The sequence below is a fragment of the Acipenser ruthenus genome, chromosome 6 (genome assembly GCF_902713425.1).
Source record: "Acipenser ruthenus chromosome 6, fAciRut3.2 maternal haplotype, whole genome shotgun sequence".
Lineage (NCBI taxonomy): Eukaryota > Metazoa > Chordata > Actinopteri > Acipenseriformes > Acipenseridae > Acipenser > Acipenser ruthenus.
In genome coordinates this window covers 81,459,001-81,472,275 of record NC_081194.1, presented here as the reverse complement: position 1 = coordinate 81,472,275, position 13,275 = coordinate 81,459,001, and the positions used below count along the sequence as shown (strand labels likewise).

General features: G+C 40.3%; 1 protein-coding gene across 3 annotated transcripts; it reads right to left on the bottom strand.

Moving 5' to 3' along the window:
• Positions 1–1,370: 1,370 nt before the first annotated feature.
• On the bottom strand, positions 1,371–13,034 carry qpct (glutaminyl-peptide cyclotransferase). Of its 3 annotated transcripts, none has more exons than XM_034921511.2 (7): positions 12,935–13,034; positions 8,865–9,011; positions 7,916–8,197; positions 5,765–5,932; positions 3,496–3,595; positions 2,418–2,534; positions 1,371–1,866 (listed from the first exon to the last, which is right to left on the bottom strand). In XM_034921511.2, exons 2-7 carry the CDS (start codon positions 8,988–8,990, stop codon positions 1,721–1,723), a joined length of 939 nt encoding a protein of 312 aa, XP_034777402.1. In that variant the 5' UTR covers positions 8,991–9,011; positions 12,935–13,034; the 3' UTR covers positions 1,371–1,720. The 3 variants fall into 3 exon arrangements, with proteins under 3 accessions (XP_034777402.1, XP_034777400.2, XP_058881880.1); XM_034921509.2 differs by having other exon boundaries at positions 12,858–13,019; XM_059025897.1 differs by lacking the exons at positions 8,865–9,011; positions 12,935–13,034 and adding an exon at positions 8,773–8,838.
• Between the last annotated feature and the right edge of the window lie 241 nt (positions 13,035–13,275).

The following is a 13,275-nucleotide window of genomic DNA, read 5'->3' as shown; positions in this document are numbered from 1 at the left end:
TGATGAATGAAAGAACACATAGGGAATCTGATGAGTGAATCTGATGAATGAAAGAACACATAGGGAATCTGATGAGTGAATCTGATGAATGAAAGAACACATAGGGAATCTGATGAATGAAAGAACACATAGGGAATCTGATGAATGAAAGAACACATAGGGAATCTGATGAGTGAATCTGATGAATGAAAGAACACATAGGGAATCTGATGAGTGAATCTGATGAATGAAAGAACACATAGAGAATCTGATGAGTGAATCTGGTGAATGAAAGAACACATAGGGAATCTGATGAGTGAATCTGATGAATGAAAGAACACATAGGGAATCTGATGAGTGAATCTGATGAATGAAAGAACACATAGGGAATCTGATGAGTGAATCTGATGAATGAAAGAACACATAGGGAATCTGATGAGTGAATCTGATGAATGAAAGAACACATAGGGAATCTGATGAGTGAATCTGATGAATGAAAGAACACATAGGGAATCTGATGAGTGAATCTGATGAATGAAAGAACACATAGGGAATCTGGAGAATGAGTCAAGATATAGGAATGAAAGAAAGTGGTTGTCGTAGTCACGGTCTGCACCAGAGCTGGCTAATCAATACATTAAAACTGTATTCACTATAAAACCGGTTCAGTTATTTGAAAAGCGACGTCGCCACAGGTAAACTGTTGATCAATTGCATAACTCATTAAAAAAGTAATGTTATGTATATTCATGTATGTGTATTTATAAATAAGGAAGCCAGTTGATTAAATTCATGGCCTTTGTAAACAGCGAGGATGTTGACTGCAGTCTCTCCACATCCCACTAGAGGGTGCTGTTTCCAAAGTCTGCAACAGTGGGATGCAAATGTGTGTTGAGTTTCTGAAATTGAGTTATGCAAATAAAAGAAAAGGATTAAATAAAAACAAGCGGAAAAAAACTAGTTCAATGCAACTTTTCAAATGTATGCATCAACCTTGCCTGCAAAATGTTAAAAACACAGATGATTTTCCAATGGAAATAACTTTTAATGTGCGTTCCATTACAAGTTAAGATTATTCAACTGTTGTTTAATATTTGTTGTAAGTAGAGGTGGTAAGATTATTCGTTGACTAAACTGGCTGATTACCAGAAATGTATTCAAACATGATGAATACTGGCTACTCTGAGGGCTTTTCATTGGTTTAGGAATATTTTTAATTTACTACACTGCAGTTTGTGTTAATGGTGTCTGCCTCAACAGGACCGCTGTGTTTGAATTCACACTAAAGCCACAGCTACATCAGACACATTTCACTAAACATATCCCTTCATACTGGAAGATGCACCCCAGCTGATTTACATCACTCACAATGTTAGGATTGAGACATAATATATGAACAGAATCTAGATCTTTTATTCAACATCATGTAATCAAAGAAACTACAAAATGATACCGCAAAAGTCTACCGGAAGCCGTAACAGTAGTACAGTATTTCACGTTAGATTTCGACATGTCACATTTTTGTCAGTTTTTCATTATATGGGAAACTACAAAGCGGTGTGTAATGCAATATGTTAGCAGAACTTTATGAAGGAACAGTAGTTATTTCTATAGAGTGAGCCAACACGTTTGGCATTGTTGCACTCATCTTGCCCTTTTCTGATGTTCATACATATGACCCCCAGTCTGTATGTAGTGATATTTCATTGCCTCAGCCCCACAGATGACTGCTATTGTAGCCTTACGGCTTTAGGTACTCCAGCACAAAGACTTGGAGAATCTTATTCAAGTTTTCAATGGTGGATGAGTCCAGGTTTTCTTCATTGTCATCCATGGTGTGCCAGACTGCAGGGAAAGGCGTTGGTATCAAGTGCAGAATCCGAACTCCTTCAGGAAGACAAAAGAAACAGTGCTGTTAATGTGTGTCAAGACAGCTCTGTGACAGGAATGAACTACTACTGGATTCGTTTAATCATTAGTCTGGTAAGGATCATTTTGGTAACGTGTTTGTCTACCACCACCATTTTTGGACAGTACTGACTAAAGTTTTACGTTGAAATATGTGGTGAGATCAATCCATATGAAGACATTCATGTTTCCGACAGAAACTAAGAGAAGGCCCTTGTTGAAACGTTTCTCAACCAGATTAAAATGTTTTTTAGGTTTCCGCAGATTTTACGTTTAAGTAAAGGATGAATTACAGATTTCAAAACTCGTGACAATTTTAACCCCCCCCCCCATGTTATTCCTTATTGGGACCCCAATATTATTTTCCGTAAAGCTTGAGTTACCTCTGTTATAAATATTCTTTTCCGTACGGCTTGAATTACCTCTGTTATATTATTTTCCAGTATGACTTGAATTACCTCTGTTATATTATTTTCCAGTATGACTTGAATTACCTCTGTTATATTATTTTCCAGTATGACTTGAATTACCTCTGTTATAAAACGGTACGTGATCATCATCAACAGGCCCAACACGAATGTTAGGCCAGAAATATTCAATTTCAGCGTGGTGATTCTTGAGCTCCCCCATCCCATGCAGCCGTCGCTCTGTATTGTATAAAGAAGAAGAACAGCAAAGAGATACATTAGCTGGTCAGGCATCAAGACAGCTTCTATGTGCTGGAAGACATACTTTACTGGAATTCACATGCAGGAAAAGGGCATAGACACATGTTGTGTTTGCTGGCCAGCGAAGTTGTGCAATAAGATGAATCAATATGTTACATCATGCAATGCCAGGCCAGTGTTCAGGTGCTGTTCTCAATCATTTACTGGATAATACACAGTAATATGAGAGCAGTATTCACACTGACCTATCAGTAATATGAGAGCAGTATTCACAGTGACCTATCAGCAGTATTCACACTGACCTATCAGTAATATGAGAGCAGTATTCACACTGACCTATCAGCAGTATTCACACTGACCTATCAGTAATATGAGAGCAGTATTCACACTGACCTATCAGCAGTATTCACACTGGCCTATCAGTAATATGAGAGCAGTATTCACACTGACCTATCAGCAGTATTCACACTGACCGATCAGTAATATGAGAGCAGTATTCACACTGACCTATCAGCAGTATTCACACTGACCTATCAGTAATATGAGAGCAGTATTCACACTGACCTATCAGTAATATGAGAGCAGTATTCACACTGACCTATCAGCAGTATTCACACTGGCCTATCAGTAATATGAGAGCAGTATTCACACTGACCTATCAGCAGTATTCACACTGACCGATCAGTAATATGAGAGCAGTATTCACACTGACCTATCAGCAGTATTCACACTGACCTATCAGTAATATGAGAGCAGTATTCACACTGACCTATCAGTAATATGAGAGCAGTATTCACACTGACCTATCAGCAGTATTCACACTGACCTATCAGTAATATGAGAGCAGTATTCACACTGACCTATCAGCAGTATTCACACTGACCTATCAGTAATATGAGAGCAGTATTCACACTGACCTATCAGCAGTATTCACACTGACCTATATTCTGCAGTCTGGAGAACCATCTCGCAGTGCTTGTGAACTGGCTGCCGAAGCGGGGATTAGGAGCACCAATTAAATCCAGCAGCACAAACAGATCCTGATAACAAAAAAAAAGAAAAAAAGCACTAGTGAGGAATGGACTGCAGTTCTCTGAACAGATGAATCCAGGTTCCATACGGGTGAGTCTTCAGAAAGATCTAGAGATACAGGTTCTATAGGGACCAGTCCTCAGAAAGATCCAGAGATACAGGTTCTATAGGGACCAGTCTTCAGAAAGATCCAGAGATACAGGTCCTATAGGGGCCAGTCCTCAGAAAGATCCAGAGATACAGGTTCTATAGGGACCAGTCCTCAGAAAGATCCAGAGATACAGGCTCTATAGGGGCCAGTCCTCAGAAAGATCCAGAGATACAGGTTCTATAGGGACCAGTCCTCAGAAAGATCCAGAGATACATGCTCTATAGGGGCCAGTCCTCCGAAAGATCCAGAGATACAGGTCCTATAGGGGCCAGTCCTCTGAAGGATCCAGAGACATGCATACGCATACACAGGTATGTACAAATATAAGCGTGACATACTGTACATAAGTATAGATCAGACGCACAGGCTCCTCCACATCCCCAGATTCTCATAGTCTCAATATGTGCTGTAGAATAGTTGTAGAATAGTGTTCTCTGGTTTTATCCCAATTAAATAAGCCATTCTCTTGACATATTTAAAACCAAGTTCATGCCAGTGTGAACTATACACCTGCAGACAATGATGCCCTGTGGTGGTCACACTGACACATTACAAAGAAGGGAGTTACTGAGACTATACTGTAGTTGTAATATCTGGGATGTTTAACTAGACAATTGCCTTTTACATGTACAATGGTAAGTTGAATCTGCTTCTTGGGTAACAGCCTGGTAACGCATGTTTCTCCTATTGTAAAGCACTAGCCAGAAGGCTTATCTACCTTTCTTGTAAGTTACACACACTCCTATGAAAGAACACAAGAGGGATCTGGGATTGTATGTGCTGCGCTCCACTGTCATGACACAAGAGGGATCTGGGATTGTATGTGCTGCGCTCCACTGTCATGACACAAGAGGGATCTGGGATTGTATGTGCTGTGCTCCACTGTCATGACACAAGAGGGATCTGGGATTGTATGTGCTGTGCTCCACTGTCATGACACAAGAGGGATCTGGGATTGTATGTGCTGTGCTCCACTGTCATGATACAAGAGGGATCTGGGATTGTATGTGCTGTGCTCCACTGTCATGACACAAGAGGGTTCTGGGATTGTATGTGCTGCGCTCCACTGTCATGATACAAGAGGGATCTGGGATTGTATGTGCTGTGCTCCACTGTCATGACACATGAGGGATCTGGGATTGTATGTGGCGTGTTCCACTGTCATGACACAAGAGGGATCTGGGATTGTATGTGCTGTGCTCCACTGTCATGACACAAGAGGGATCTGGGATTGTATGTGGCGTGCTCCACTGTCATGACACAAGAGGGATCTGGGATTGTATGTGCTGTGCTCCACTGTCATGACACAAGAGGGATCTGGGATTGTATGTGCTGTGCTCCACTGTCATGACACAAGAGGGATCTGGGATTGTATGTGGCGTGCTCCACTGTCATGATACAAGAGGGATCTGGGATTGTATGTGCTGTGCTCCACTGTCATGACACAAGAGGGATCTGGGATTGTATGTGCTGTGCTCCACTGTCATGACACATGAGGGATCTGGGATTGTATGTGGCGTGCTCCACTGTCATGATACAAGAGGGATCTGGGATTGTATGTGCTGTGCTCCACTGTCATGACACATGAGGGATCTGGGATTGTATGTGGCGTGCTCCACTGTCATGATACAAGAGGGATCTGGGATTGTATGTGCTGTGCTCCACTGTCATGACACAAGAGGGATCTGGGATTGTATGTGGCGTGCTCCACTGTCATGACACAAGAGGGATCTTGGATTGTATGTGCTGTGCTCCACTGTCATGACACATGAGGGATCTGGGATTGTATGTGCTGTGCTCCACTGTCATGACACAAGAGGGATCTGGGATTGTATGTGCTGCGCTCCACTGTCATGGCACAAGAGGGATCTGGGATTGTATGTGCTGTGCTCCACTGTCATGACACAAGAGGGATCTGGGATTGTATGTGCTGTGCTCCACTGTCATGACCGCTCTGTACTCACTATCCCGTGGGATCTGGGAGTGTATGTGCTGTGCTCCGCTGTCATGACCGCTCTGTACTCACTATCCCATGCAGCTGATTCGTGTCCCTGGCACCAGGCGGGTGTGAAGTGGTTCCCATCTTCTGGGCCAGGTGTCGTGAACCATAGAGAGAGTCTGTGGAGGACCACTGGTGCAGAGCCTCCTCTCCATCGAAGAAAATCAGCTGCAGAGAGAGCTCTGGATTGGAAGTCTGCAATTGAAACAAAACTCTTTTACAATGGTTACAAACTCGCAAGCTGGAAAAGCAAAACAAAAGGTCCATAGTCCTTTATAAGTTGTGTGATGATTGGGTCCTCAGTGCTGCTCCTTTTCAATCAAAAGGGGATGATGACACCTACTGGATTAAAGATGTAATGCAGTATAATTAGCACCGAGGGACTGTGGCGGGTTTTGCAAGTATTGTCAGATTACAATTCTGTTTTATCAATTTCTTAAAATTTTGTTCAAATCAGCGCTGTGGTGAAATGCTAATCTTATGCACGGCTAAATATTCACCTTGTGGCATATGTTACTAATTGCAAAAAGATTTACAAATAAACAAAACAAAACAAAAAAAAAACATGTTTAGAGTGAATCTAATGCATATTGCAGCATTATTATTATTATTATTATTATTATTATTATTATTATTAATAATAAATATTAAAATACTGTGAATTTGTTAAGGATAGCATTAGGATTGTTAAAACTAAAGCATTCAGCTTCCCTGTTGCAGTAAGATTTTAAAATGTTTAATGTGAAATGGATCTGCTTTTGGAATCTGCGAGTTTACATTATTGACAATGTCTTACACAGCAAGTTGAGCTTGCAGACACCAGGAACAGGTTCATCACTCGGGTAGGAAACCTTTACATAACCCTTTAACAAAAACAAATGCACATCGGGCAAAGAGCCCCTGAATCCCACACAGAACAGGTTCATCACTCGGGTAGGAAACCTTTACATAACCCTTTAACAAAAACAAATGCACATCGGGCAAAGAGCCCCTGAATCCCACACAGAACAGGTTCATCACTCGGGTAGGAAACCTTTACATAACCCTTTAACAAAAACAAATGCACATCGGGCAAAGAGCCCCTGAATCCCACACAGAACAGGTTCATCACTCGGGTAGGAAACCTTTACATAACCCTTTAACAAAAACAAATGCACATCGGGCAAAGAGCCCCTGAATCCCACACAGAACAGGTTCCTCGTAATGCTGTGTACACTAATGCACTGCCTGTGTCACTGACTCCTGGATCATACTGACCAAGCTGATCAATCAACATCTTCCTGTTTCGCTCAGAGAATCTTGCAGTTTTGCTCAACTTGGAATAAAGGCTAAAGGGCTCCATCGGTAAACAATGGTAAAGGAAGTCTTTCACCTCTGATGAGCGCTGGTGGCCTTTGTGAAAAACAGCCTCGATTGCCAAACCACTATCAGATGACCTTCGCGGCATCCTTTAGGCTGTCTCCCACAAAGGCCAAAGATTATCTGGGAAAGAGAACTAAAAGTTCAAGGTTTGAACGAAAAAGTAAAAAGCAATCATTAGGTAACAGTGCGCCTGTCTAACTGTGTTTGAAAGCGACCACAAGGCTTAATAACAAAAAACTTGCAAATTGTTTTAAATGGGTTAATATAACAGGCAAATGAATAAGACTTTTAAAGCCTCCAACTAATTGTCTCAGTAGACTGAATGGACACTGCAGCCTCAATGAGCTCCAATAACAACAAGCATCCTCATTCCTTCATAACTGAATTCAATAGTCATGCCTTATTAGTGAACAGCTGACATTCCTTAAAGATGAGTCACTGACATTATCATGTACCCTTTCAAAGTAGACAGGGACAGAAACACAGTAACTCTGGCACATGGACTCCAGCATGTACCTTTGACATCCTCACTAAACATTAGCACAATGATTGATGATAGACATATCTGATCTTACTACACAGAGAACACAATACTGCAGGTGTAGCATGACAGCATCTCTGATCTTACTACACAGAGAACACAATACTGCAGGTGTAGCATGGGGCATCTCTGATCTTACTACACAGAGAACACAATACTGCAGGTGTAGCATGACAGCATCTCTGATCTTACTACACAGAGAACACAATACTGCAGGTGTGGAATGAAGGCATCTTGTGCCAGCGATGACTGTGTTGATAATGTATTTGCCACACCTTTCGTGACAGGAGCTCCTCGTCCTGAGCCTGTGCCAGTTCTAGCAGCATGGCACACGGTGCTGCCGAGTCAGTGGCTCCGACAAACTGGCGCCCGCTCTGCTGTGGAGGGAAGTACTTGGAGTCGTAGTGGCAGGCGAGCACGAGGCGCCGCTTGGCTGCCGGGTTCACGGTGGCGATTATGTTGGAAAAGGTCAGCGGACCGTAGGGAGTGTCCGCCTGGAATGTATCCTCCTCTGTCTCCCAGCCTGCGCGGAGTGATCCCAGTCTGTTCAAAATGTGCTGGGAAAAATAAATAAAAAGGGATTTGAAAAAAACAGGGTAACCCAGACAGACATGGATTCGCATTACCACTACTCCTCTTTTAATTGTGCTTTTAAATATTCTTCACTTTTTTAAAATTTAAATTTGTCATTTGTGTATTTTCCACCCACAACGCTACAGATTTAAACCTCACATCAGCTGACCCTGTCCCTCAATCCTGTAGTTCCAGACTCACTTTGGCATCCAATGAGAAGTGGCAACACAGAAATAATAGGGAACTGGAAAGCAGCAGTTTAATCTTTAAAATTTACACGGCCAGTTTCAGAGACCACTATCACTATAGAAAACCATTTTTTGCATTATTTTCTTTTTAAAAAAAGAGTATTTATTTGATTTAGAATTTTCTGTCTAATAGATGTGAACTGAGCTTTCATTTAGGCAAGTCAAAATGAAAAAGCTGCTATTACGCGGATTGATTTTAAATTTGATTCACAGGTGATGCGATGACATTTCAGCAGACATCTACTGTCTATTAGAAGCCTAGTACAGCTGGAAGCTGATTGGCAAACCCACAGATCCAGACAGTCACTGACCTGGCGCACAGCAAGGCTGCCCGATGAGCCCGGGTATCTCTGCACCAGCATGGGTCAGAGCTCATAACCCACAGATCCTGATAGTCACTGACCTGGCGCACAGCAAGGCTGCCTGATGAGCTGGGGTATCTCTGCACCAGCAGGGGTCGGAGATCATTCTGCCACATCCGGGTGACATCAGTCTGTGCTAAGACTCGCTTGGTGTCTCGTGTAGTCATCACGCTTGGCTTGTGGAACAGCTGATACAAAAGACAAATAAGGCAGATATTACATACTACATACAGTATACTATATAACAGATTTCAAATCGTGAGCTAAGATCAGTAACAGAACAGGTTTAGAATGCAATGCACACACGCCTGAACTTCTTTCCACAATAGCCCAGTCTGCAGACCAATGGTGTGTACAGACACTGGGAATGCTTCCTCATATCTGTAACAACGTCCAGTTACTGAGGTATCTATGGAGCAGATACACACCATGGGATGCTGCATGCTCTTTCCAATTGGATTCCTTCTAGTGTTCATTATAGAAAGAACTTAACTAAAACTTCTTTAGAAATGTAACTAGGTTATTTTATACTGTAATCAACAGCCTATTGTCTGAATAACCTCTGAAATATATTTCCCCATGTTTCTGTCCATGGTTTGCTTTTTCATCATTTTGTTTTCCGTGATATTTTTGCATTTTTGATTTACTTTTGGACGGTAGATTCCTACAGATAACAGCCAGTCACTGTGACTCCATTAAACTGGAATTAGGCTTGTCCTTCTCCTCCGAACATGTTCCTGCCTCTCCTCAACCAAGCGTCTCTGCATCAGGAAGTGTACCACAGCATCTATCCTGAGACTAGTGACAGGTCTCTGCAGGTGTGTGCTTTTATACAGCTCTTAGTTACTCACTTCTGCAATGGCTTGCTCCTTGTAAGAAGAGCTGTAAAGTTTGTGGAGGGTCAGCAGTTGCCTAAGTGCAAGGCAAGATCCTCGCATCACATTATAATGTTTGCGCCACTTAGTATCCAGATCCCGCCCAATTCGTGCTCTTTTTTTTTCATTTGAATGCATTTCAATATAATTGTAATGGATTAATGATAGCGGGTGCAGAATGCCAGGTGAACACCATTCTTTACATATGCTTCATTTTTAATGGACGGTAAAATCAGATTTTACAGCTGCTAAACACGATTTACAGCAGCATTATGGGGGTTTTGCACCCGAAAATCACTTTGCGTGTATCCTTAAATCTACCCCTTTATCAAATTAACCTTTTCATATAAAACAAAACCAGAAAGAAACAGCTATGTCCCAATACTGAGAATTGTTGTTTACATGTTAGGGAGACTGATAACCAGCCAGGCAACCACACAGCACACAGGAGAATTCAGCTCTATGTTTTCCCTTATATGCAGCGATAAGGAGATGTTTGTGGTGAATGGAATCGTTTAATATTTAGCATTTCTGATCAGTGTCTGATACTGTAATTGTAACCTCTTCACTTTGCTCCAGACTCAGTATTTACTCAGTTCTTGAGGTTGGCTAACATGGAATTAATCATTGGCCCAGACTAGTAGTTGCAGTTTTGCAATAATTCTGTTTGCTCTTCACTGGAACAACACAAAGACACCTCATTACAAAAATATTTTTGTTCCATGTTTAATTGAACTTTTTTTTTTAATGCCACAAACATTATTGTAATGTTTATTATTGTAAGTAATTGTATTTGCCAGCACAGACTATGGTTCCCTAATTGCAGTGCTCTGCGTGATGTATATTATTTGTTCCACTTACTAAGTAAAGAAACCTGTATCTGCCTGTCCATACGCCAATAATTACATATAATAAGTGTTATTATCCAAAGCAAAGGGATGCGTGACTGCAGCCTGAAAATCCCCTATTTCATTATGTTTTCTGAAGTGCTAAGCTCAAATGTGGTCGTTTATCTTTCTGATACACTACAGGGGGATGAACAAAACGTCGTCATGTCTCAACAACATGTTGTGTGAACACATCTGATTCAGCGTTGAGGCAAATGCAAGAGAGCCTTGCCAGGTATCGTATGTATCTATGAATACTAGATCCAGGGTTCAAAGTGGAAGCGCCAGCTCCTCCAATGCTAAAGGAAACAGAAATGAATTGAGCACATCCTGTAATGAAGAGCATGACTGTAGGTTGATGTGTTTGTGAGGAGCTGTAAGGGACCTTCAAACTGAGCTATGTTCAGAGCTCTCATTGGTCTCATTAAATGATCAAAAAGTCAGCCAGTTCCAGAGAAACATGCAAGACAATGTTTTCACTCTTTCTTTACCAGGTAGGACCCAAAGAGACTACTACTATGATTACTACTACTAATAATATAGCACTAGGATCTATCTATCTATATACTGTATATATATATATATATATATATATATATATATATATATATTATAATTGCTTTTTTTTACCACATTGAGAGTGCATAGCACAGTTATGTGATCATTTCAGGTTAGTAAACGCTCTTTAGGTGAAAACTGTTCTTAAAAAACGCATAACAGCAATGCTTCAGCTTCAAATGTGTCTAATATAACATCAATGGTGAATGCAGTGTGCTACCATAGCAACAAGACACCGAGAGGAGAAATTCAGAAATAGATTCATTAATTTACCTAGGACCACATGGTACTGGCATTTCTCCAAGCACGCTAAACAGCTCTCTAAATTACAAGTAATATTTAACACCAGTGTTACTTTGTAATATAACACTGGACCTATACATTGCTAAAAAGGACATATGTTCACATATTTTATTAGATGAAAATAAACAAATGATATTCTATACATTACATTACATTTGTGTTTAAATCTGGCACACTTATTAAAAAACATCAAAAAGTCATACATTTTGATTTGACATTGTATGCAACCTATGAAAAAGCAAGGGGTTTTAATTTTTAAAATAATAGATTATGTTAGACAGATATGAAATATGCATTGAAGTAAACTAGCACACTTAAAAAGGTGTTCCTGTGTGTTCTGAACACCAGACAAAGAGTTTTAAGTATGAGGTATCGAATGTGGATCCTCTAGGCTGTGGTGTATCACATGTGGAACCTCTAGTGTATCACATGTGGAACCTCTAGGTTGTAGTGTATCACATGTGGATCCTCTAGGCTGTGGTGTATCACATGTGGAACCTCTAGTGTATCACATGTGGAACCTCTAGGTTGTAGTGTATCACATGTGGATCCTCTAGGTTGTAGTGTATCACATGTGGAACCTCTAGATAACCAAAAACAAAATACACCTACAGGTTCCAGATTAAGACAAAAAAAAAACACAAAAAAAGAAAAAGAAAAACATGGATATGTGATATACAGGAAAGTGACACAAAAAATAAATATATAATACATGTTTGTTAGGATTTCCAGTTTCTTTAAGAAAGGCAGGTAGGTCCAGGACTAGTTTTTAGGAAGCAGCCGAGTACACTGTCAGTAGGTAACTGCACAAAACATATTAAAACAACTACCCATTCACTTTCTCTGAACATTTCTAACAATTCACTTTCTTCAGCCCCGATGCTAAACTCCTGGCAGCATTCTGTCTGATGTTTTGTACTGGCAATAAACAATAAACTAAATAATACAACAGTTCATTTTTTTATCACTTAATTTTATGAGTCCCAATATCCAATAATCTGCTAATAACTGAATATTGCGACTAGTGTATGTATGTATATGTATGTATGTATGTATGTATGTATGTATGTATATAGTGTAGGTATTTATTTTAATTTAGTGTTGATGGCTGTTCTCGAACTGATTACTGGACGTGTAAAAAAAAATAATACATGGAATTATGACACATATAATAATAATAATAATAATAATAATAATAATAATAATAATAATAATAATAATAATAATAATAAACACGTTTCCATATTACACCAAAAACGTATTGTCGTACTTTAATTAAACAGCCTTTGCTCATATGACAAAATCTCTGTTTTAAAAGCCCTGTTAACAAGGTTTCAGTGATTATTATTATTATTATTATTATTATTATTATTATGGAAACCCCCACTGAAGACAAAGATAAAACCAATACCTTTTCTTGCGTCCATGGTATTTTACCGGTCTGCCCACTGGTCTGGCTGATAATTGCCGTAAAAAAAAATGCAATACCTAATAGACACATCACAGTGGTCCTGCAGCACCCAGACATCTCTCCTTGTTGGACACACACGCTCTCTGGTCGCTCTCATCCCCCCGCACCGACAGTATGTAAAGCAATCATGCGAGTCACAGAAGGGAGGGGCCGGAGCATTCGTCTACGTCATTCGTTCATTCATTCATTCACCCGCAGCACGGAAAGTGAAAAGTGGGCGTTTTTAAGAGAACGGTCTTCACATTCCAATGTATTATTTATGTATCCCAGCTCATTAAATCCCAATTAAAAAAAAAAAAAAAAGACCACACATGATATCAATAAAGCGGTAGGCTACTGCTCTTCTTCAGTAATCAAG